The 25,101-nt window shown below is 54.9% G+C and overlaps 4 protein-coding genes across 4 annotated transcripts in view; 1 reads left to right on the top strand and 3 right to left on the bottom strand.

Moving 5' to 3' along the window:
* The window catches only part of PTSG_00571 (uncharacterized protein), a 9,184-nt gene extending 4,866 nt beyond the window's left edge, over positions 1-4,318 (top strand). The window contains exons 6-17 of the mRNA XM_004999059.1: positions 123-219; positions 613-702; positions 970-1,072; positions 1,206-1,360; positions 1,563-1,625; positions 1,863-2,011; positions 2,180-2,303; positions 2,495-2,647; positions 2,845-2,967; positions 3,258-3,363; positions 3,604-3,693; positions 3,841-4,318. Coding sequence (XP_004999116.1) covers positions 123-219; positions 613-702; positions 970-1,072; positions 1,206-1,360; positions 1,563-1,625; positions 1,863-2,011; positions 2,180-2,303; positions 2,495-2,647; positions 2,845-2,967; positions 3,258-3,363; positions 3,604-3,693; positions 3,841-3,875 — 1,288 coding nt within the window. The 3' untranslated portion in view covers positions 3,876-4,318. The remainder of the gene's footprint in view (positions 1-122; positions 220-612; positions 703-969; positions 1,073-1,205; positions 1,361-1,562; positions 1,626-1,862; positions 2,012-2,179; positions 2,304-2,494; positions 2,648-2,844; positions 2,968-3,257; positions 3,364-3,603; positions 3,694-3,840) is intronic.
* On the bottom strand, positions 4,207-16,209 carry PTSG_11612 (uncharacterized protein). Its single transcript, XM_004999058.1, has 28 exons — positions 15,937-16,209; positions 15,650-15,733; positions 15,272-15,355; positions 15,027-15,110; positions 14,597-14,680; positions 14,296-14,373; positions 14,049-14,115; positions 13,814-13,911; positions 13,582-13,665; positions 13,229-13,312; positions 12,978-13,061; positions 12,707-12,790; positions 12,409-12,492; positions 12,002-12,085; positions 11,795-11,872; positions 11,496-11,565; positions 11,250-11,350; positions 10,902-10,985; positions 10,625-10,708; positions 10,308-10,391; positions 10,101-10,184; positions 9,891-9,968; positions 9,164-9,698; positions 8,793-9,038; positions 8,005-8,648; positions 6,326-7,843; positions 5,365-6,103; positions 4,207-4,952 (listed from the first exon to the last, which is right to left on the bottom strand). The coding sequence occupies exons 1-28, from the start codon at positions 16,143-16,145 to the stop codon at positions 4,650-4,652; spliced, it is 5,940 nt and encodes a 1,979-aa protein (XP_004999115.1). The 5' UTR covers positions 16,146-16,209; the 3' UTR covers positions 4,207-4,649.
* A 48-nt stretch (positions 16,210-16,257) lies between these two features.
* Positions 16,258-20,115, bottom strand: PTSG_00568 (ATP-dependent RNA helicase eIF4A). The gene is made up of 7 exons (XM_004999057.1): positions 19,528-20,115; positions 19,181-19,273; positions 18,934-19,036; positions 18,363-18,682; positions 17,894-18,113; positions 17,231-17,577; positions 16,258-16,760 (listed from the first exon to the last, which is right to left on the bottom strand). The coding sequence occupies exons 1-7, from the start codon at positions 19,962-19,964 to the stop codon at positions 16,637-16,639; spliced, it is 1,644 nt and encodes a 547-aa protein (XP_004999114.1). The 5' UTR covers positions 19,965-20,115; the 3' UTR covers positions 16,258-16,636.
* Positions 20,116-20,182: 67 nt separating this feature from the next.
* The window catches only part of PTSG_00567 (uncharacterized protein), an 8,550-nt gene continuing 3,631 nt past the window's right edge, over positions 20,183-25,101 (bottom strand). Inside the window, exons 10-24 of the mRNA XM_004999056.1 lie at positions 24,961-25,023; positions 24,722-24,826; positions 24,406-24,502; positions 24,178-24,256; positions 23,849-23,996; positions 23,487-23,548; positions 23,285-23,326; positions 22,928-23,036; positions 22,574-22,711; positions 22,284-22,355; positions 22,014-22,062; positions 21,622-21,799; positions 21,362-21,440; positions 20,767-21,113; positions 20,183-20,452 (exon numbers count right to left, since the gene is read on the bottom strand). Coding sequence (XP_004999113.1) covers positions 20,323-20,452; positions 20,767-21,113; positions 21,362-21,440; positions 21,622-21,799; positions 22,014-22,062; positions 22,284-22,355; positions 22,574-22,711; positions 22,928-23,036; positions 23,285-23,326; positions 23,487-23,548; positions 23,849-23,996; positions 24,178-24,256; positions 24,406-24,502; positions 24,722-24,826; positions 24,961-25,023 — 1,698 coding nt within the window. The 3' untranslated portion in view covers positions 20,183-20,322. The remainder of the gene's footprint in view (positions 20,453-20,766; positions 21,114-21,361; positions 21,441-21,621; positions 21,800-22,013; positions 22,063-22,283; positions 22,356-22,573; positions 22,712-22,927; positions 23,037-23,284; positions 23,327-23,486; positions 23,549-23,848; positions 23,997-24,177; positions 24,257-24,405; positions 24,503-24,721; positions 24,827-24,960; positions 25,024-25,101) is intronic.

Raw genomic sequence — 25,101 nt, 5'->3', positions numbered from 1 at the left:
ACACACACACACACACACACACACACACACACACACACACACACACACACACACACACACACACACACACACACACACACACACACACACACACACACACGCACGCACATTGCCCCTGCCAGGCGCTACTTCCGTCTTGTGCTGTCGCTGAATCGGAGCCTGAATGGCGGCCCGATCTTCCTCGAATACTACAACCGCCACACGTCAAAGAAACCAAAGGTACACAACCACACCCCCTCCCCCCCACACACGCACGGGCACACACACACGCACGCGCGCGCATGCACACACACACACACACACACACACACACACACACACACACACACACACACACACACACACACACACACACACACACACACACACACACACACACACACACACACACACACACACGCACGCACACGCACATGCACACCGACCGTTGCATTCTGGCATCGTGTGTGTCGCGTTCGTAGTCACATCAACCCGCCACCGTGCTTCATCATCTCTACCTCCGAGTTCAGCTGCGTGATGGCTCAATTGTCTTTTTGTGAACTGCGCCATCACTGATGCCCATACATGTACTCCGCTCTTTGCCCACTGCTGTCTCCACGCATCTGCTGGCAGGGTGTCATTGACCTCGACCCGATTGTCAGCGTGCACGCCCCAACAGAGGCGGATTTGCGGGTGGTCAAGGGATACCGCAGCGTTCTCCAGGTCTGTACACCTGTCGTGTCCAAAATAGAACCAATACTGTTGCTCTTGCACCTGCCACAGCACACTGCTATCGTCTGCCGTGCGTCTTGGAAGTCTACAATGTCACCTTCACCACCCATCCGTCGCAACCCTTTTCACAACCCACCATCATGCCCTACCCCACTCTCCACCCCGCTCCTCTTCACCACCATCACATTCATCCCCCCCCAAACCACCACCACCTCCCCACCACCATGATTCATGATAACCGCCGCCACCGCCAACTAGGCCGGGCTGTTTGAGCTTGACATGCCGCGTCGCACGTACCGCATCCTCGGCAGCAGCGCCTCTGAGGCCCAGGACTGGATGGACATCATTCGCGACGTCACAGGTCGGTGCCATGGCCCTTGTTGTGTATGTGTGTCGTGCGTGTGTGTGTGTGCGTGTGTCGTGTGTGTTATGTTTGTTGTGCATGACGTCACACCATCTGCCTGCATACATGTGTGTGTGTGTTCGCGTGCCAGGTCTGACGGAGGGTGAGAGCGATGCATCGCCGAGCAAGTTCAACGATCGCGAGCGCCGGCGTGAGTTTGACTGCGTTCTGTTGAGCAAAACCCTCCGCAACCCAGACGCCCTCATCCGCTTCCAGGACAACTGCTTGCAGCTCGTCTGCCCACAGGTGAAGCACAAGGGTCTTGTGCACGCTTGCATGAAGACGTGTGTGAGTGCGCACATGTGCTCGCAGGTTTGTATCTTTGCTATTTATTCTGCTTAATTTATTCGAACCACTCCACTTTTGTCCTTCGTCTGCAACCCATCACGCCTGCATTCACTCCTCATCACTCTTGCACTCACCTCCAATGTCACTTGTTTGCCATCAGACCAAGATTGCACTGCATGAGTGGCGCTACACCCACCTCAAGAGCTTTGGCTACCTGCGCAACGTGAGTCGCGTTTGCGCGGTGTGTGTATTATGTGCGTGTATTATGTGCGTGCGTTTATTGTGTGCGTATTGTGTGTGCACTCGCGTGCGCGTCATCGCCAACACAATTTGTGCACCGTCGTGACGTCATCACGTCACGCAACGTGATATCATGCAATGTGTGACCCAACTCCCTCCACATGAGCGCACGTCCCTCAACCACAATTCCACTCCCGCCATTCACACCGCCACCCCGTAGGTTGCGTGGTTTGAGGCTGGGCCCGCCTGTCCTACGGGGTCTGGTATGCTCTGCGTGTCCACCCCAGACGCGCACATGCTCTTTGAGACGTTCAACTATCTTGCGCCGCGATCCGTTGGCGGAAATGTCAAGCGCCGCTCAAGCAGGCGGTGCGTGCGTGTGTGTGTGTGCGTGTGTTTGTAAGGCTTTGTATGGGTTTGTTTTCGTGTGTCTGCCCTCTTCCGCGTGCGTTCATACTATGATGGCCGCCAAACTGAAAACCCCTGCAACTTAACAACACCTCCCCCCCCCCCCAAAATCGCCATCACCATCACCAGACACGACATGAGCTGGGCGTCGATGCGAACAGAGCGCAGTGAGGATGCATATGAGGTGATACCCGAGGATGTCATCTCGGAGGAACCAGCAACAGCACAGCAGCGCCAAAACCCCAAACCACAGGTGGGTACGCGTATTTGGGTGTACGAGTGGGCGGATGTGGAGCACAGAGACGTGCGCCTGTGTGTGTTTGTGCGTGTGTTTGTGCTCGGAGTGGGTGCCTGCGTGCTCGGAGTGGGTGCCTGCGTGCCTGGGTATGAAGCCGTCAATGGGAACAGGTGCTCGCACTTGCTCATGTGTTGTTTCTGCTGCAGACTGTGTTTGGCAAAACCCTTCCAGCAGAGGATCTGGAGCCTGTTGCTGTTGCCGTGCCACTGCGTGAGCACTTGGCCGAAGATCCAAAGGAGTTGTCCTTCCTGCCGGGCGAGACAATGCGCGTGCTTGCAAGCAAGGCTTTTGTTGACGAGGTGTGCGGTTTGTGCGTGTGTGTGCATGTGTGCATGTGTGTCTGTGCGCGTGCGTGTGTGCCTGTGCGTGTGTGCGTGCGTGCAGTGTATGTATGTATGTACGATGTGTGGATTACACGTTCTTGTCTTTGGGTTTCCTCATCATGGTTCTTTGTGCACACAAAACGCCTTGCACACGTTCGCGTGAACCGCCACAGGGGTACTTGCTTGGCCAGAAAGCGCGACAGACCCAGCTTGGTCTCATTCCAATTGCATGTGTGGAAGTGCACGAGCATGAGTTTGGATACATGCGCGACGCTGATGACGACGACAAGTCCGTGGTACGTGTACACAACACCAGTTCTGCACCACTGACCGGCATGTGAGAGAGAGTGTGAAAGAGAGTGTGTATGTGTTCTTTTGTGGCCGGTTGTTTTCGATGCGTGCGTGCGTGCGTTTTTGTGCGCGTGTGTGTATTTATGTGTTTCGATGTTTGCTCCACACCACTCGTCTGACCAGTCTTACTTGTGTGTGTGTGTGTGTGTGTGTGTGTGTGTGTGTGTGTGTGTGTGTGTGTGTGTGTGTGTGTGTGTGTGTCACTCACTCACACTTTGTTTTCCTTTTTGTGCAGGACTCGCTGCTTGACGAGGCAAACGTGGATGACTTTGAATACCCGACCGGTTTTGGTGTTTACGGTGGAAAGTTTGAGGCAGACGGCACCTTTGAGGCACGGCATGGTGAGATGGTGGTCTGATGCTTCGTCATGCATTGCATGCAGCTCATGCGCGTGCTCCTCTCCCCACGATGCTGCAAATGCACACTGACACTCCTACACCCGATACCCACACTCGATATACCCCCCCACACGCACACACACACACACACACCTCCATGCACACATACTCAATCCACTCGCTTGCACAATCTCTCTCCACTGCAAACGCATGTATGCACATTTGCGCCAACCGCCTGCACAGCGCCTGAAGATGTCCCTGGTTTCCCGACAGCAGAATCCGCTGAAGGAACGTACGAAGTACCGCGTCCCCCTCGCTTCACGTTGCCTGCAGGCAAGTAGTCCTCGTGTGTGTGCGTGTGTGTGCGTGTGTGTGTGCTTGACAGTTCATGTGAGTGTACTTGCCGTGGGATGAAAAATATCCATCGTGTGCTCGTGTACCCCTACTTACCATCTGCTTGTGTTGCACGATCAACACCAGACCCTCGTCGCACATATGCCAACGAAAGGCACTGATGATGATACAGATGCGCGGCGTTGTGACGCTACATTTCATCCCTCTTCAGCTGGCACATGGTTGTGGCTTTGGTTACAGCATGTGTATGTGTGTGTGCATTTCTCCATGTGCATGTGTGTCTCGTGAGCCATAGTTCATGCGTTTACATCAACGGCCATTGGCTGCGTCTCATTGACATCTGTGCCAACATTACACGCACACAGATATGTTTCCGCTCGTTTTCACCATGTGCGTTCCGCTGCAGCCTTTTTCAGCGATTGCTGTATGTTAGCCTCTCTTCCACCGTGGTGCACGTGTACCTGCTGCATTGTTCGTAAGCTTAGCTCCGGCGCTTGTGTTGTGCTTTAACTGCATTTGTTCCCGCCCGCACCCACTCTGCAGCAACTTGCTTGTTGGGATTCAACATTGTTGAAAAAAAAAACATAGAGAACGCGTTGGGCTGGTTCCACATCGTAATGACACGTGAAGCACAGAGGGTTACCGAACGCGCAACACAGCGCTGGCTTGGGCATGTGGTGCAAGCAAACACAATGGCGAATCAAACGGCAAAGCAGGGAAGAAGGGAGCAAGCGGGTAACCGGCACCCGGCACGAAGCGTCCGCAGAACACCGAAGCAACGAACAGGTGTACCGTCATGTCATGCAACAACAGCGTGACTACAAGGTCAAATCACAGAAGAACACACGCGGAAGTATCACTTGGGGGACATGTGGCCAAGCGGAATAGAGACAACCAGCTGTAATGGAACTTCCTTTTCAGGGACTTGGATGCGGTTAAGCCATGCCGTCCGCATTGTACGCCTTTGCTGCTTGCATCAGCTTGATTGCTGGCCCAATCTTCACACCCGCCTCTTTGAGCAGGTGCTTTGTCAAATCTCCCTCAATCACCGCCTCCACCAGCACCTCCAGCGAGTCAATGCCGTGCTCCACAAGCGCCGATTCGACGTGCGGTAGCAGTGAGTGCTGCTGGAGCCACGCCGTTAGCGCAGGCTCCAACGGGGACGAAGGCAAGAATGAGGGCGATGGGGTTGCAGATAGGAGCGCAGCAGGAGACGAAATCGTGGTGGGCGACGAGGACTGCAGACACAACCCGACGAGACGAGGGCGAGGGGAATGAAACACTGTGAGCTCGAAGCAGGAGGAACAGGAGCAAGCTTGCAACCCTGCGAACAACCCAACAGCACACACACGCACACAGACAGATAGACAGACAGACAGACAGACAGACAGAGAGACAGACAGACAGAGAGACAGAGAGACAGACAGACAGACAGACAGACAGACAGACACCCACCCACACAGACCGACACCCACCCACACCCACCCACCCACACCCACACCCACCCACCCACACCCACACCCACCCCCCCCCACCCCACACACACACACACACACACACACACCACCACCACCACCACCACCACCACCACCCACCACCACCACCCCCCCCCCCCCCCACACACACACACACACACACACACACACACACCTGTGCCACGGAAGCGATTGGGCTTGTTGGCGTGACTGGCATTAGTGCAGGTATTGGCTGTGGTGTCTGATGCTGCAGTTGGGCCATGTGTTGGCCAGCTGCACTGCTGGCATTGCATGCCGCCACTGCCCTGCGCACGTGCTCTGCCATCCTCGCTGCATCGGCCGCTCGGTCATGCTCACTTTGGAACGACACGACGCCGTCCACGTCAAACAACGACAGAACCACTTCGCGCACGCTCTTGTGCTGCCGTGGTGGCGGCATGTGCAGCACGTGTGTGAAGTACTCGTCGAGCGCTGCTGCCGTCTTCTCGCTCACAACATCTGGCAGCTTCGTTGCCAGCCGCTTCATGCGGTCAAATGAGTCATACTCGCTCACTTCTGCCGCGCTCATGGCGTGGCTGCTGCTGTCGTGCCAGCCACTGCCAAGGAAGAGCGGAACAATGCGGCGAAGGCGGATCTTGTCTGATTGCTGGTGCACGAGCTGCTGCAGCTCCAACATCGCCATCCACTCCAGCAGCACGTTGTCGCACGCGTCATCGTAATCGAGCGAGCGCATCTGATGAATTGCCGCGACAGACACAACGGGGGAGGCAACAACGCTGTGCTGGATGGCCTGAATGCACGCGTGCTTGAAGTTAAGGCCCGTCTCCAAGTTGTTGGCATCCATGAACGCAACCAGCCCATGGTGCTCCAGCTTCGGGTGCAAGGCCAACGCCAGACCTCGATTGCCGCGTTGTCTGTGGCATGTTTGGGGGAGGGGATTTGCATGTAAGGATGTGTCGAGTGAGGGGCAAGCAGGGTGAAACAGACGATGAGCAGGCAGTTGACACACACACACATCCACACACACACATCCACACACACACACACACACACACACACACACACACACACACACACACACACACACACACACACACACACACACACACAGCACAAGCACAAGCACACACACACACCTGTAGCTGATGAATACGTCGTACTTGTCCTGCAGACCGAGAATGGGCAGGAGGGGGCCATACTTGGCGACCAGATCATCCGGTGGCAGCAAGTCTGAGCGGCCAACGCGAAGCACCCTCTTGTTCGTGTGGTGAAGCAGCACATCCTCAAAGAACAGCAATGTGCTCTCGTCGTATGGCACCAACAGCTTGGCCTTGAGGTCAGGATAACGCTGCTTGGCAGCCGCTGTGATGGTGTCGTACAGCATGTGCAGCAATGTGCGAGGGCGTGCATTCGTGATCTTCACCTTGATGCCACCAACATCCGGCACAAGCTGCAGCTCGATCTCAGCAGCATCCATGAAGATCACGGCGTCCGTGCGGCTCAACATGGGCGGCTCCGTTGCACCGTGCTGCATGTGTGCCATCACGCGTGCCAACACCATCGCGAACAGCCCCTCTGGCAGGAAGGAGGCTCGCTGGAGGTCTGCAAGCTGAGCACTCGTGCCCCTTTTCAACCCCTCCAAGCAGAAGGCGACGTACACCGTTTTCTCCTCATACCCAACATAACAGTTGATTTGCTTTGCTGCTGCCGTGCTCAGCGTGACTGATGACGCCTGTTCATCCTCCAAGGTCATCGGCAGGATTGCTGGGACGAGGTACTGTTGGTGGTGTTGTTGTTGCTGTTGGGGACCGGGGAGCAGCACCATTGGCGCCGTGTACTGGATACACAGCCCATACTCCATCATGAGGCGCAGGAACGGGTCAATCAAGTTGCTGTCCACGTCTCTCCACAGCACATCAAGTAAACGACGGTGCAGGATACCGCGGTCAACCAGGTCGTCCCACAGCTGCGCGCCAATGGCCCTCGCCTCGCCATCACGCACATCACGATGCAGGTCAAAGTTGCGGATGACGCGCGTCATCATGTCCACCGCCCACTGCGGACTCAGGATCACAAAGTCCTCCATGCCTGGCACGCTGTCGTAGTACAGCACCATGGAGTACAGGTGCAGGAACTGCAAACAGGCCCTCGTCTCCTGGCGTGTGCGCAGCCCACACGTGTGCGCAATCTGCACCACCTCGTCAAAGGTGAGCAGCAGTCGCTTCTCGTCGCGGGCGATGGCGTGGAGCTTGTCGTAGAGGTGGAGGTATGGCACAGCCACCTCCTGGCTCACGTACTCCTGCGCCAGTGCTGTGGAGGAGATAGTCTGGCGCAGGTCCTGGATCATGGGGTCATGGATGGACTTGGTGTTGTCGACGGGCCAGAGCCACAGATTGTGTTTGTAGTTGTACACAACGGAAGGGAAGGCCGGGTTGTGGCGCAGGCGACTGTGGATGTCACGGGATATGTTCTCGTGCTGCTTTCTCTGGCTGACCACATCAGCGAAGGTGCCGACGATGAGGACGGGTGCGCCCTTTGCATGGAGGTGGAGGGAGGAGAGCCAGTGCTCCATAAACTCCCACGATTCAGCCCGCTTGCTCTCGGCTTGGTGCAACAGGTCCTCCATTGAGAACACCAGCAGGTACACCGCGTACCTGGTGGGTGGGATGCGGGTGTATGGAAGGAAGGTGTGGGTGGGTGAGTGGGGTGAGGAGGGGCTAGGATGAGTGGAAGTAGGGTGAAGGGAAACATGTAAGCATACTGACACACACACACACACACACACACAGAGCACATACAAATACATCCCACTCACTTGGTGAGGAAGAAAGGGTGGAAGATGTAGAAGGTGGACTGGCCGCCCAGGTCAAAGATTTTGAACGTGACCCTGGCTTTGCCCTCGCCCATGACGGCGTCCACATTGAACTCCTTGATGGCCTTCTCAATGTCCTCCGCAGACATGCCGGGAGCAGCCGTGGTGACGAGTGCATGCTTGGAGCTTGAGGTGGTGAACGATGCCGCCTGTGCTTCATTTGATGGTGCTGGGACATTCGATCGCAGACCAGCCCGTGAAGGCAGTGGTGATGGCGGTGAGGACATGCTTGGGTCACCGCGCCCGTGAAGAAAAGGGTCAGGGTGCACCTCACTGTTGTCTGGGAGGCCACGTCTGCCCAGCCAGGCAGGCGCGTTTGGATGACCTTCGTCGCCGCCACCATGGCCGCTTTGCTCGTTGCTGAGCAGTCGTCGCTGTTTGCTCAGCTGTGGGACAGCACGATCTTCGTCCTCTTCATCATCATCGTCATCATCATCCTTCACCTGTTGCTGCTGCTTGAGCCGTTGTTGATGCTCCTTCATCGCTTTCTTCATGGTCACCTGCATGGATGCGTCCATGCCAGACATCCTTGCAAGGGCTGTGCTCAGCAACGAGCGCATGTACTCGCTGAGGTCGCTCCGAAGGTGCTGTTGTGATATGGCGGTATGCAAGTGTTCTGATGAGCCGAAGCGTGCTTCTTGCGAGCAAGCAGGACAGACAGACAGACAGACAGGCAGGCAGACACACACACACACACACACACACACACACACACACACACCCGCACACACCTGCCAGTTGAAAACCTCCATGGTTTCGACGCTCACGGACATGTCCATGCTGTCGGCACCAAGCGTGGAGTGCTCGTGCATGTTGAACTTCTTGCCCATGAGGGAGTTCAGAGTGGTGGTCTTGCCCGCACGCCCCTCACCAACCAGCATCAGCTTGGCACGCCCTGCCGTTTGTGCATCTGAGTTCTCTGCAATCTGGCGCATGGCCGCCATCACCTCCGCTTCACGCTGCTGCTGTTTCTGTTTCTGGTGACACGCAGAAACAGCAGGGAGGTGAGCGACAGTGATAAACACAACCACATACATGCACAAACCACACGCACACACAAAACCAGCAGAGGCGGCAAGCACATGACAGCACTGCCACGAACCTCGACGTCTTGAGCAGCACTCACGTCGCTACTGTCGTTGTTGTTGTCAATATCACCATTGTCATTGGGAGCATTACCGCCATTGTCAACTGGCTGCTGCTGCTGCTGCTGTTGTTGTGTTTCATCTTCTTCTTGTTGCCGTTCTTCCGCCTCTTGCTCTTGTCCTCCTTGTCCTTCTTCTTGTCCTTGTCCTTCTGCGCCCTGCTGTTGTTCCTGCTTCGGTTGCACTGTCTGTACCTGCGCTGGTTCGGGGTGTTGCGGCTCGCTTTGTTCATGCACTGCTGGCTGCTGTTCTTTTTCGTGTTGATTGGATGGCAGCAGGTCTGTTTCCACGCTTGACTTCGTCTGCTGCTGTTGCCCTCCCTCGTTTGACGAGTGGTCTTGCGGTTGCGGCAGAGACGCTGTGTCTGCGTGAGTGCCCGAAGGCTGCGGTTTGGCATCTGCCTGTGTCTGCACCGTCATCGTCGTCGTCTCCTCCTGATGCCCCTTTCCGGTTCGTGCCTCCCAGAAAGCCTTCCTCTCCTCCTCCGACAATCTGGTGAATGTCAGCAGAACACAAGGGCAGAGGATGGTCAGTATCATTTGCGGATGCACGATGCGGTGGGCGAGCGCGACTTCGCAGCCCGATCACCACCACCACCACCACCACCACCACCACCACCACCACCGCCGCCAGTACTCTTGCAACTCATTGCAGTGTAGCACATACACACGCGCAGCAGCTTACCCCTCGCACTCAATCTCTCGCTCGTCGGACAGCGCAGTGCCGAATGCACGCACAGCTTCGACGCTGTTCCCCCACATCCTGCATGGGAGCAACACCCCACGAACGGGGAGGGGTTGTGAAGTGAACTCGAAGGTACAGGAGTAAACCAGAAGCACATGCGGATAAATGTAGCGGGATTGTGATCATTTTCTTCGCCAAGAACGAGCGTACGTGATGTGAGTGAAGGACTTGTTCGCGTTCATTGCTTCTGCAAGGGCACGGCCGCCCGCAGCTCCGACGTGATTGCAGTTGATCCTGTCGGGAGAATCACGCGCATGAGTGTCAAGTGTGGGTGAGCGCATATGCAGAAGCTCCTGCGGTGCAAGGCATGATGTTCAGGCACAAAAGAGAGGCGGAACAGGCCACGGGGCAACTTACCGCGCCGAGCACAAGCTGGTGCTCGTTTGGATCGCACGGGCAAAGGCGACTGCGCCGTCGTCACCGATGTTGTTCTTGTACAGACTGTACACCAAGCAATCCCCGTCACCACACACACACACACACACACACACACACACACACACACACACACACACACACACACACACACACACACAGGTAGAAGCACAATGGCGAGAGTGAGGCTCAGAGAGTTGGTTGGTGGAACATGAGGGCAGTACAGCTTCTATGCATTGGGCGTGAGAGAGGAAGGAAGGGGAGCATTCGAGAGACAACATGGCTGGTATGTGTCATACCTGACCCATCGCAAGCGAGGGTGATTTGCGATGGCATCAGCGAGAGCAATGACGCCTGTGTCGCCCAAATGGGTGTTATCGAGGCTGTCGCACCCATGACGAGAGTGCAAGTTGGTGTTAGCACGAGAACGGGGTGTTGAGTGGATGTATGATGACAAACGAGCGTCCTCATGGGAGCGTGCACGCGTGCAAATGCACGATGGCAAACTCTCTCCCAAAACAAAGCCAAGCGAACATGTGGGGGTGAAGCATTGGCAGACAGGCCAGCGTCACTGACTCAAGGTTCACGATGCAGGTGTTTGCCTTTAGGGCTTGGGCCAATGCCTTTGCTTCTGGCTCGCCAAGGCGGACACCATCAAAGCTGATTCAAAGAGGGGGGGGGGTGTATGGGAGTGTCAGTGAGTGAGTGAGTGAGTGAGTGAGTGAGTGAGTGAGTGAGTGAGTGAGTGAGTGAGTGAGTGAGTGAGTGAGTGTGTGTGTGTGAGTGAGTGAGTGAGTGAGTGAGTGAGTGAGTGAGTGAGTGAGTGAGTGAGTGTGGCAACAACGAGCGAGCACGCACTGGTGTATAGAGCAGACAATCACGTGAAGCCATAAAGTAGCCCCTCAACGTTGGTGTCCAACTCACAAGACAGCAGCGTTGCAGGTGTTGGCAGAGATGGATCTGAGCTTGGACATGGTGGCTTCGTTCAAGTCGCTTTCGCTTAGGGCCTTCTCAAGATCTGCAATCTGCAGCCCAGCCAGATGCGCAGCAGTGCCAGGGTTGACGATGAGGGTGGTCACATAGGTGCAGCGTGTACGTCCGCGAATATGAAGCACGCGTGTGTTGAGGCCAGCCATATCATGTCACAACGAACAAGCAATGGGGTCTTACTTGCTGTTCCGGCCCTTCGGTCATCGTTTGGGCTCGCGCGTTTTTGTACGCATTCAGTTCTTCCGCAGCACTGCGATGCCAACGACATAGCGCAATGCCGCGTGAGCACGACCCGCAGCCCATCAATGTACCAGGCGTGACATGCACATACACATGCGCGCACAAATCCACAAAGTCTGCACACACACACTCACACGCGCACAAACCCACAAAGTCTGCACACAGGCACTCTCATGCACACACACACACACACACACTTACACACGCACACAATGAAAAGCAAACACAGGCGAGCGTACAACTCGATGACGACTTGACGGTTCGGTGGGAGTGCGCGACCAAAGGCAGCAGCCGTCTCCTTGCCGTTCCCTTGCAGACTGGTGGTGTTCCCAAACAACACGCACACACACATGAATGGGGGAGAGTATAGCAGATGAGCACGAAGAAGACACGCGCGCAGAGCGCGACAATGGCGGCATGATGCAGCACAGCAACCAGCGACACACCTCAGCTGTTGGAGGGTTTTGTTGGTGTGGAGCGCCAGGCCGAGAGTCCTGCCACCGTTTGCCGTGATTCTGTTCTCGTAGAGACTGCGTCCGCGCGGGAGCACGCCACACAATAGACGATCATGTGGCGGGAGGAGTGAGAACAAAGCAGACAAATTAGAGCCATGATGATGATGATGGTGATGATGATGATGATGATGACGATGATGAAGATGATGATGATGATGATGGAGGATGATGATGATGATGATGATGATGATGATGATGATGATGATGATGATGATGATGATGATGATGCTGATGGTGATGATGATGATGATGACGACGACTCATACAGCCAGGTAACTGATTACCGACACAGCTGGGTCGCAGGTGAGCAGTACCAGTGGCAAGGGTCATGTGCTTACAGGAGGTGACTCAAGGTCGAGTTGTCCTGAAGTGCACGTGCGAACGCTATGGCGCCTTTGTCCCCGATGCGGTTTCGATCCACACTGCATATGGGGGACAAGCAAAACGAACGGAGAAGTTCAGGATAGCATGTCAGAAAAAAAACATGGTTTCGGTTCCATGTACGTGTGCGTTTGTGTGATGTGAGTGAGTAAGTTAGTTGTGACGCGCGAGAGAATGACTGCAGTGGCATGTACGATTCAGGACAACCAGCACAGCAGGTAGCCTGGTCAGCGTGCTTGCAATTGCAGTACGTACAACATGACTTTGAGAGACGTGTTGGTTTTCATTGCATTCGCAAGCGCGTTCGCGCCAGGGCGGCTGATGTAGTTCGAGCCAAGCCTGTGAGTTGGCACACACACACACACACACACACACACACACACACACACACACACACACACACACACACACACACACACACACACACGTGTGATGCGGCATCATCGTGTGAGATAGGTGGAGTTCACACGCGGCTGTGGGATGCGAGCGCATGGCAAGTCCAGTGCAGAACGTGAGATGGACATACAAGATGCGCTCGAGGGTGTTGTTTTTCCTGAGTGCGCCTGCAATGGCCATGGCTCCCTCATCTTGGACGTTGGCGCTTTGAAGGCTGCAGTCGTGATGCGAATCCGGAGGGGCGGTTCAAAAAGCAAGCAGGGAACACACGCGTGAGCAAAATTTTCATCCACCCACGACCAAGTTTATCGCACACGCATACACACAACCATACACACACACACACACACACACATAAAGGCATGTGGTTTAGAGGCTCACCTGAGCCTGAGAAGCGACGTGTGGTGTTTGAGTGCAGCGGCGAGAATGGCAGCACCGGTTGGCCCGAGCCGCGTTCCATCCAACCTAATGACACACACACACACACACACACACACACACACACACACACACACACACACACACACACACACACACACCCAAATACACACACAGACAGACACACACACACATAAACGTGAGTAAGCGGGCAACCAACGACATGTTACGTTATGCCATGTGAACTTCCTTGTTGTGAGTGAGGTTGCTGCGGCAAGGACAAAGACTGTACCCCCAAACCACAACATCACGGCTGTTGGTGTGTCATGCCAGGAACATGAACTGCAATCACTCACTCAAGCTCTTGTAATCGGCCACTGTCCCTGAGTGCAAGGGCGAGAACGCGGGCGCCCTGTGTGTGGAGCGGCGTGTAATTCAGACTGGCAGTGGTGCCACCACAATTGTAAGTGCGAAAGGGGCGAACGAGTGAGGCCATGAAGTGTGGGCGAGGGATCAGATTGCAGAGATTGTGCAACAGGCAGCAGTGCTTGCTGTGAGGGAGCGCATGCAACTGTACTGATCACTTACTCAGCGGCGGCACAATTGTTCTTGGCAATGGCTTGAATGCTGCGTCTTGTCTTTGGCTTCAGGGATTGCTGCTTCAGCATGGCACCCAGGTTGTCCCACTGATGTCAGACAAGAGAGCACGTGAGCAAGCACGCAAAGGGCAGGGTCAGCATGTTGACAAGCCCATGAGCAAGATGGTAAGCTGGTAAATGTTTCCAGAGAGTTGTGGAATTCAAGACGGGATGGATGGACGCACGTTGAGGTGGTGCGTTCTCTTCTCTTCTCGGGCATCGTCGAGAGCATCCCGTTCATCATTGCTGAGACTGAAGGCGAACCACAAGCGTTTAGTTGGTGAGGCAGTGGGGCACAGAAAGTCAAAAAGCCAAGCATAGCAAGAAACACACACAGACACAGACACACACACAGACACACACACACACACACACACACACACGCAAAAGAGGGTGGATGGTGACCTGGATCACGTGTTGTTCTCAACTCACTCATTGCATTGCATCATGCGCTCGGGTGGCAGCGCGGCGCCAAATTCCCGGATGGCGTCGATGCTGTTGCCCCACAACCTGCACATGAGTACGAAGGCATGCGCAAGTGGTGAGGGTGAGAGCAAAGAGGAATCACAGCGCACACAAGACAAAAGGAACTTCGACAGTGCAAGGCGTAAACATGTGTGTGCATGCGTGTATGCGTGTGTGTGTGTGTGTGTGCATGCGTGTATGCGTGTGTGTGTGTGTGTGTGTGTGTGTGTGTGTGTTCGCAATTTGCCAAGCACGATCAGCAACGCACGTAATTTGGGTGAGTTTGCTGTTCTTCTCCATTGCCGTTCCCAGCGCGCGGCCGCCATCGGGCCCAATGTTGTTGCAGTTGAGCCTGCGGTGTGTGTGTGTGTGTGTGTGTGTGTGTGTGTGTGTGTGTGTGTGTGTGTGTGTGTGTGTGTGTGTGTGTGTGTGTGTGTGTGTGTGTGTGCGTGACATCGGGGGGTCAGGCACGTAGCAGCGTTATCGCAGGGAAGAGCGTCAGTTGTGCGTCTCCACAGCCCCACAGACACGTGGGCATGCAGACAGGTCGCTATACGGACCCTCGCACACTCACGCACACATACACAGACAGTTTAATGTGCAGATAGACACACGGCCACTCTCTCTCTCTCTCTCACACACACACACACACACACACAGCTGCACACACACACACACACACGCACACACAATCACACCTGATGACGTATAGAGAGTTGTTCTGCTGGAGCGCTGCTGCAAATGACCCGGCACCTTCATCGCCAATGTCGTTGTTGAACAAGCTTTGGTCGCAGAATGCCCAATAATGTTGGATGGATGCATTGGTCAGCACAATTGCGTACGTGAGCATGATCGTGAGCGTGTGCGAGTCAAGCAGTATGCGAGTTGGCGGCTGCTGCAAACGAGTTGGCATGACATAGCACCTGCAGCATGCTCATCGTACCTGAGCCACTGCAGGGACGTGTGGGTTGCGATGGCATCTGCAACCCTGGCAGCACCTTGGGGCCCCAAGGTATTGTTGTCCAAGCTGTCATTGAAGCCGCGTTGAGGAACCGAAGCGACACATGTCAGGTCATGTGTGCACGAGTCCACACGCAAACACACAATGACACACAAACATACACATACATGCACACAAATGCCACTTATACACACACATGCACACTCTTACACCCACACACACATACATACATACACACATTGACATGCACACACACACACACACACAAACACACACGTGCACACTAAGAAGGGGCAAAGTAGACAAGGGGGAGCTGAGAACACACGATGTCCCTTCTTCAAGTGGTGCAAGCCCACGTACTTAAGCCTTTCGAGGTTGGTGTTGACGGAGAGGGCCACGGCCAAGGCACCAGCGCCTGTGGGGCCAAGCGAAGCGCCCTCCAACCTGTGTTGGCAAAGTGTCGCGTGCAGGGTGCAGGCCGCGTGTGCAAAAAGACGCGTGTGAGCTGGCAGCGTTGGGGAAAGTCAAAGACAGAGCAACAGTGTGCTGCAGTGCACAGATCAACAGCCATGATAAGGAACGGGTGGATGCTTGAGCAGTTCGTTGGTTGTTCGCTTTGCGGGAGCACTCGTCCAGCGTCGGCTTACGAGATACGTGCAGCGCAGCTGCCGTTGGCTATTGCTTCGATGAGCTCCTTGTCCCGCTGTTTGAGGTGAGGAGCTTCCGCAAGCGCTTTTCGCACAGCATCTTCCTTCTCATCCTTCTCATCCTTTGCCAGAGACGTTGTTGGAGCGTGGGAGACTACTGGATGCTCCTTGGTCTCTCCCCCTTTGCTGCTTTTGTCGGTGGTCGACATGTTGTGCGCTCTGAGAGGGTGATTGGCGTGTGTTGTGTTGTGTCTTCGGCTGGCGCTGTCCTGCTTGCCGACAAATAACCAAAGTTTTCATACAATCGTCTACGACAAGCTTGCTGTGCCATGTATTGCCTGCTCGCTTCTTTTCGTCGTGCTTGCTTCATGCCTCATGCTTCTCCGTTCACATGGGTTCACTGCATGCTGTGAATGTGGTTTGTGTGTCACACGTCACACACGTGTCGCACGTCACACATGTGTCACACACGTGTCACCACACGTACGCAAACAACAAGTCAACAAGCTCACACGCAAGGGCAGTACAGCAGCAAGGCGGAAGAGAACAGGCCCTTCCCCAACCCTCACAACTTGAACAGCTCTCACAACAACACCACGAAAAGGGACAAGAGGGGTTGAGGTTGAGAAGGTGGTGGTGGTAGCGGTGATGGTGGTGGAAGGGCACAGGGCAAAAAGCGCGCGCGCGTGTGGAGACAGGCTCAGCTTGCTTCCTGCTGGTTGCCAATCTTTGCCTGGGCCTTGAGATCGGCCTCATCCGGCTGCACCTCCCTGATATCTGTCGCAAAGTACTCGCGAATGGCATCAAGCACCTGCATCTCGTTCCTGTTGTTGTTGTTGTTGTTGTTGTTGTTGTTGTTGTTGTTGTTGTTGTTGTTGTTGTTGTTGTTGTTGTTGTTGTTGTTGTTGTTGTTGTTGTTGTTGTTGTTGTTGAGGAGGACATGGGGTAAGTGGGTATGAGCACGCGAAGGTGGCAGCAGACAAAACAAAACAGCAGGGCTTTGGAAACAACAACAACCATGATCAGAGAAGCGCAGAGGTGGATGGAGAGAAGACGGGTGCCTCGACCACCAACACAAGAACACACACACACACACACACACACACACACACTCACTCACACACACGGACGCACAAAAACACGAACACACACACACACAAAAACACAGACACACAGACAGACGCACAGAGACACGAACACACACACACACACACACACACACACACACACACACACACTCACTCACTCACACAGACACAGACAGACAGACGCACACAGACACACACGCACACACCTGGTCTGGACGAAGGTGATTGCCGCGCCACCACCCCGGAAGCAGCCGAGGCGGCCAATGCGATGGGCGTACGTCTCGTAGCCGGGACCAGCATAGCCACCGCCATCGCCAAAGCGGATGGGCACATCAAAGTTGATGACGACGGAGATCTGGGGGATGTCAATGCCACGGGACAGCATATCTGTTGCGACGAGGAGGTTGTCGAGGCCGCTGAGGAAGCGGTCCAGCTGCGCAAGCTGCTCGCTCTTGGTGAGGTTGCTGCTGATGGTGCACACGCGGTGACCCTCCTCCCGCATGATGCGCGTCACCTCCTCCACAGCTCGCTTCGTGTTGCAGAACACAATCGCCTGAGGTTGTATGGTGATCATGGCGGTGGTCATGAGTGGGAGCAACAACACAACGCAGCAGTCCACGCAAGGGAATATGATGAGGCATGCAACATGCACAGCGTACGAGCCTACCAAAGAAAAACAAGAAACACAGGAAACGAACTGCCGAACAAAAGAGCCAACCAACCAAACGAACAAAGGGACAAACCAACGAACAAACAAAGCAGGCTATCACGCGCACGTGCACAGACACACACACAGACACACACACACACACACAGACACACACACAGACACACACACATACACACACAAGACCGCAGTGGGAACGAACCTGCTTGACGTCGAGGGACTCGTAGATGGCGAGGAGGGCGTCAATCTTGCGGTCGAAGCTCGGGGTGCTGATGTACAGCTGGTTGATGTCCTTCACCGTCACCTCCTGCCGCGGGATGGTGATGATGTTCGCGTTGGGCGCAACCTCGTGCGCGATGCCCATCACGTGGTCGGGGAAGGTGGCAGACAGCATAATCACCTGCACGTTGGGGGGCAGCATCCTGCAACAACAGAAGCAGTGGAACGGAAGAGTGAGGGGTGGGGGAGGGGGATTGATGGTGAGCAGAGCAAGATCGAAGGTGTGCGCGCTGCAGAAACACCGACGGGAACGCAAGCCAACATCAACTTGACATGGCGCAGAGAGAGACAGACAGACAAACACACAGACACACAGACACACAGGCACACAGACAGACAGACAGACAAACACACGTTTACACACGCACGCACACACACAAACACAATCGTACTTCTTGAGGGTCTTGAGGAGCTTGAAGTTTTCAGCGCTCTCCAGCATGGCATCGGCCTCGTCCACAACGAGGATGCGCACGTTCTTGGCGCTCACGTTGCGGTTGGTGCGCATGGAGCTGACCAGCTTCTTGATGGTGCAGCATAGCACCTGCTGCTTGGCAAGCCCGCGCTCGTCAGCAACGTTGCCGACTTGCTGCGTGGCGTCGGCGTCGCGAGAGCTGAACAGCAGGCCAACCTCGACACCCGTGTATTGGGCAAGCGCCTCAATCACCTGCGACGTCTGGAAGCACAGTTGGAACGTTGGCGACACGTACAGGGCCTGCATGCAAGGTTGAGCATGATGCGCGGATGTATGTGAGTGCATACGTGTATGGTGGAAAATGATGCTTGAATATGTGCGTGAGGGGGAAAGGCATGCTATGGGTAAGCAAGGAAGGAAGCAAGGGAAGGAAGAAAGGGAGCAAGCAGGCAAAGCAAGCAAGGAAGGAAGGAAGGAAGGAAGGAAGGAAGGAAGGAAGGAAGGAAGGAAGGAAGGAAGGCAGCGAGTTGGCATTCTGCGGCTTTGCGCACCTGGGTGAATTTTTTGGTGGGGTCCACACGCGTGAGCACGTTCATGGTGAACGCGGCAGTCTTGCCGGTACCGGGCTGAGACTGGAACACAAGGTTCTCTGGCCTGTAGCATTTGAATGGCCACGGACAAGCACGGTGAGTGGCACTTGACACAACAAGCACATGTACTAGCAATACGACGTGGTGGGGGACGGAGCGAGATCACAGGGCACGGCGTAGCGTTCGCACAGGGAGAGGCGCAACGTACGGGTTCTTCAGGAGAAGGGGAAGGGCGGTGGACTGGATCTTGGAGGGCTTCTTGTACTGCATGGCACGGGCCGCCTTGAGCACGTTGGGGTTGCTGCGATGACGGCAATGGATGAGAAGAGATGATTAACACAAACGCGTCAGCAAAGCACGAGAGCAAACGAACGAGGCACACAAACCACAGGACTGCACACGCACACACACACACACATACACACGCACACACATGAATACATGCACGCAGACACACACACACACACACGCAGACACACGCAGACACACGCACACACACGCACACACACGAACACACACACACACATGCATCCAGTACATCCAGGGTTTACCCACATGGGAAGGGTGTTTGGTTGCTTGCCCACGTCCTCAAACTCCATGGCAGCATAGAGCGGGGAGGTGGAGTCGGCCTGCTGCACATGAACATTGGCCTGGGTGTCCACAAACTTCTTGGTCAGGGACTGGAAGGCAGACTGCAGCTCCGTCTTGGACTTGAAGGATTCCACAAGGGCCTCCTCTTCCTCTGCATTGTCAGTTCCCGCTGCAGTCGGCGGTGCCGAAGCCTGCGTTGTCGACGCTTCAGCGTTGTTGGTACTGGTGGCCTCATCATCGTCCACTGCAACAACAGCAGCGACCTGCGGTTGCTGCTCTGCTGGCTGCTGCTCTGCTGGCTGCTGCTCTGCTGGCTGCTGCTCGTTGGAGGAGGAAGAGGGTGCTGGAATGGCGTCACTCCACTTGGCGCCCTCAACATCGACGTCCTCAAACTCGCTCATCGTGGCTGTCTGTTCGTGTGTGCGTGTGCGTGTATGTGTGGATGTGTCTGTGGATGTGTGGAAGACAGCAGAGGCAGATCGCTCGGACGCTCGCACGTTGGTTGCGGCTGGCTGCTGGGTGGCGGTTGTGGGAGGAGGAGAGAGAATGTCGCACACGACACCACAAAATTATTACAACTTTGTCGGCTCGCGCCCTTGTCCTCACCCACGACGGCAGGCTGCTTCTGCGTTCCTTTATGTTACAGCGGGCAACAAAGCTGTCTAACAACGACGAACAAGCGGCAACAACATCATCCACCAATCGCATGCATGACGTGACAGCATGCATTGCAGCACAGTTGCGCGTTGCGCGCGTGTGCTACACATCGCTTGACGATGCCGTTGCCTTGTGCACTGTTTTGTGGCGCGTGGAAAACCGCTTCCCAGTCTTGGGGCACACGTACGGATCTGACCCGCACCCGAGGCACGTGATGATGGCATTGGGGTACCTGGTGGTGATGATGGTGATGGTGGCGATGGTGGTGATGATGGTGATGATAATGGTGGGATAAGGAGCAGGCAAAAGCCGTAGCAGCGAGTGAGCAGAGGAAGCAAGTTGTGGTGGGATTTTGGAAAGTGGAGAGATGATGATGATGATGATGATGATGATGATGATGATGATGAGAACGGCCAGCAACCACACGACGGCAGAGAACACAAGCACACATCAGAGACAGGCAGACATACATTGACACACAGACACACACACAAACACGCGCACTCATAAACACAATCATACACACACACACGCACGCACACAGACCTGACAAAGGGGCCAACTTGTCCGTTTGGTGCGAGATCGCGTCCGCAGACCATGCACTTTGCATGCTCCTCATCCATGACAACGCGCTGCTGATGCAACATCATGCGCTCCTTGTGCAGTTGCGTGTTCTCGCTGCGCGCCAGCCCTTTCGTCAGCTGTGTCGTGCGCAGGTAGTGCACGTCCGAGCGAATGGCCTGGCGCAGGAAGTTGCCGACAACGGAGAGGGACCAGTGGTCTGGGATGATCTTCAGCACATCCACAACATTGAGGTCGGACAGGTCGCTGTTGAGCATCTTCACGGCCTCAGCCGTCATCGGGTGCTTCCCTTCGCTCGGGTGCAGATACACCTGGTGTCACCATGCAGAGGAGCGGTGGTGAGTGAGTGGGGTGAGTGGGCGAATGTGTGTGTGTGAGTGAGTGAGTGAGTAAATACGTGAGTGAATGTGTGTGTGTGAGTGAGTAAATACATGAGTGAATGAGTGAGTGAGTGAGTAAATACGTGAGTGAATGTGTGTGAGTGAGTGTGTGAGTGAGTAAATAAATGGGTGAATGTGTGTGTGTGTGTGCGTGTGTGTGAGGGCAACTGAAGCTTCACCTGCAGGAGAAGGCGGAAGAGGTACTGTCGCATCTTGCGATCACCCTCCGTGGTTTCATTGCAGTATTCCTCCGCCAACCTATCACAATGAGTTGGGTTTGTAGGTTTAAGGAAGAGCAAGAAACACATGTGTGCAGCAGAGATGACCTACGCACGAGTCACACACACACACACACACACACACACACACACACACACACACACACACACACACACACACAAGCAAACCACCAACGCCTGGCCTCTCCCGTCCCTCTCACCTGTGGTCCTCCACGTCGTACACCAGCAGCCTGAGTGCCTTCTCGTGCTGGCCGGCGCGCCCGTACACAATCGCACGCTCGGCATGGAAGTCCGTGTCGTCGAGGAACCGATTCAACTTGTCCACGTCGTACCGCTTGGAGGACTTGAGCACGCGCTGGAAGCGGTGGCGCAGTGACGCTGAACACATCGTAGTGGTGATGGTGGTGATGATTGAGCACGCGTGGTGATGAAAGGATAACATTGGTATGTGTGTGTATGTATGTGTATGTATGTGTGTGTATGTGTGTGTGTGTGTGTGTGTGTGTGGCATGTGGTTGGGCGTTTGTTTGGTGCACACACATGACAAGGATCAACAACCATGCACGCACACTCTTGGCATCGTGCAACCTACCTAGCTTTTCTTCATCCACTGGAACATTGACGCGCCGCTTGTTGTCATTCTGCACACACAGACACACACACAGACACACACACGCACGCACACAGACAGACAGACACACAGACACACACGCACACAGACAGACAGACACAGACAGACAGACACAAGCAGACATATGTTGAGGTGATGGGTCGTGCACATCACAGGAAAGCGCCGTGGCATGGCGAGTTGGCAATTACAGGGATGCGGAGGAGCATTGCAAATGGCACGCGGTGGTCGCACCTCAAGGCGCGTGCGCTTTACGGCGTCCAGCAGCATCATTGCCAGCGTCGTGTGGTAGTGCTCGTCCTCAGACTAAGCCAAAGGGAGAGAGGTGGTGGAAAGCGAGGGCACACACGCACCGACACAGATACATACACAGGTACAGGAAAAGACAGAGAGACACGCATACACACACACGCACATGATCAGCATTCCTCCGTGTGGCCAGCCATTCAACTTATTCAACATGTCAGGAGCGAACCAGCACACCGCCGTTCAATCTGCGGGAAGACAGAAGGTGCACACCACACCTTCATGGTGAGCACGAGGTACTCGAGGTAGATCATCTTGGCCGTGTGGAAGTCAGCCAGGCGGTCAAGCACAGCCGGCGGCGGGAACAGGTGCTGGTTCTCCGTGTTGGACTTGGCCGTGAAGATGTGCACACACGCCTGGCATCGGTGGTGGTGGGAAGGTTAGCCTTGGGAATGCATGGGAGGGCAACCGAAATACAGTTGATGACAGTGGATACACCATCGGCAAGAAACAAGCAAAGGTTTGTCCGCTGCCAGGAAACCGCCATCACCATCACAGCAACAGCCCCCGCAACAACGACCATCACCACCACCACCATCATCAAACAATTGCACGCAAACAATTGCGCGCACCTCTGGGGCGATAGGGAGGATCCAGTCGATGTTGCGGAATACGAGGTCGCGGACCTGGGTCGGATTGGAGGCGTCCATATTGCTCAGCACGTCAATCACATACTCCACGCTGGCGTGCAGAGAGGGGAGAAAGGGGGTGGAGGAGGGGGTAGCAGGTCGACCAGAGTGTTGGGACACCGTGAGTGAGCTTGTGTGTGTGTGTGTGTGGGGGGGGGGGAGAAAGGAGAGATGAAAATGGCAAGAATGGACGGCACGACAGCGACACAAAAATGGATGCAGCTCATAATCATGTATGTGTGTGTGTGTGTGTGTGTGTGTGTGTGTGTGTGTGTGTGTGTGTGTGTGTGTGGTCATTACCCAGGATAGTCTGGATCCACTTGTGTCGCGTCCTCTTGTAAACTGCAAGCAATAAGGAATAGCAGTGCCGTGCAGGGTGACGTGAGAAGCAGGTGGAAGCAAAAGTAAGACACACAGAGTGTACCACTGCATTGGCGCACAAGCGTCCTCCCGCCCATGCAGGACTACACAGGACCACACAGGACCACACAGGACCACCCACCTTCTCCAAATCTCAAGTGCTTTTCGGTACTGCCCGGCCTGCGCATGCAGACACGCCAGCGCCTGTGCAGGAAACAACAAACATCAGACAAGTGCAAAACGATGCGGAGATGTTTGCTTGCGTCATGACGCGAATGCAACCAGGAATGGTGCGAAGAAGGAGCTTGACGAAAGGAGTTCACAACAACAACAACAACAACAACAACAACAACAACAACAACAACAACAACAACAACTTAAACAACAACAACAACAACAACAACTTAAACAAATGTATCGCAATACCCCGGTTTACAGCACACACGCACATGCACACATGCACACATGCACATATGCACACGTACGAAGAAAAGCAAGACTCACGTGAAGTTTCTTCTTTGAAGCGAGAAACGACGCGCACTGCTCAATGTTGCACTGCGTGTCTTCGCGGGCGACAAATGCGTTCAGAGACTCGCCCTCGTACATCGCGTAGATGATCACCAGCGCCGTGTCAACTGTCACGAGGTCATTCCTGCACACCCCATGGGCAGTGTACGCCGAGGTGGTGAGCGCAATGCTCGGGATAAGGTTGGCTCAGTTGGTTGAGTTGGCTTCGCAGGGCAAGATGCGCATGCACGCAACAAACCGTGTCACGCCGACAGTAATCACATCAATCAACACCAGCAACACTGGCATCGGTAGCAGCACCAGACCTTGTGAGTTTTGACCTGACGGCCTCCATGTATCTGGCGAGGGAGATGTACGCCTGTGCACGCTGCTCATCAGACTCAACTGCAAGTCAGCACACAGGGAGGCAATCAGGCCAGTTGTGAGGGCATGATGTGCATTGATTGTGATGGTGAAGAAAAGAAGGGGGGTTGCGAGCGGATAAATACGCGCAAATGCAAGAGCGGCCGCCATATGTGTGTGTGTGTGCTGACCAATGTCGTCGATGGAGGAGAATGGGGCGGAGGCCGAGATGCGCGTCTGTTTCACTTTGAGCGCTCCCGTCGACAGCAGCGGGAACAGCGGCAGCAACTGGCCATGGCAATGACAAAGGATGATGATGATGATGATGATGATGATGATGATGATGATGATGATGATGATGATGATGATGACGATGATGATGATGATGATGATGATGTTGTTGTTGTTGTTGGTGGTGGTGGTGGTGAGTGTCAACGATGACCCAGCAACAAACACACGATCTCTTACAAGCACACGTGCATCGTCATGGTGCAAGTGGTGTCGTACCGCGCCTGGAGGGGTGAGCGCCTTCTGCAAGAGCTCAAACCCCCGCTTGAAGTTTCGTTGTCCCAGCAGCGCCAAACCAGCATCGCGCCGCAACCGCCGCCGCTTCTGCACACGCAGAAGGTACAGACGTACGCGCCATGGAAAACATGGTCAGGATTGCGTGGTTTGAGATGAGAACAGCGCAAGGCATGTGTGCTAGCAGATGGGGCGAAGCATAGGGGGGGGGGGGGTTCACGCACTTTCTTGATTTCGTCGGCCTCGTTGGCATCATCCACTTCCTCAAGCTCTTTCGAAATCGTCGCCTGGTGCACACACACACACACACACACACACACACACACACACACACACACACACACACACACACACACACACACACA

This window comes from Salpingoeca rosetta, assembly GCF_000188695.1.
Source record: "Salpingoeca rosetta unplaced genomic scaffold supercont1.1, whole genome shotgun sequence".
Classification (NCBI taxonomy): domain Eukaryota; class Choanoflagellata; order Craspedida; family Salpingoecidae; genus Salpingoeca; species Salpingoeca rosetta.
The sequence above is the reverse complement of the archived record's forward strand: the minus strand, read 5'-3'. Positions and strand labels throughout refer to the sequence as shown.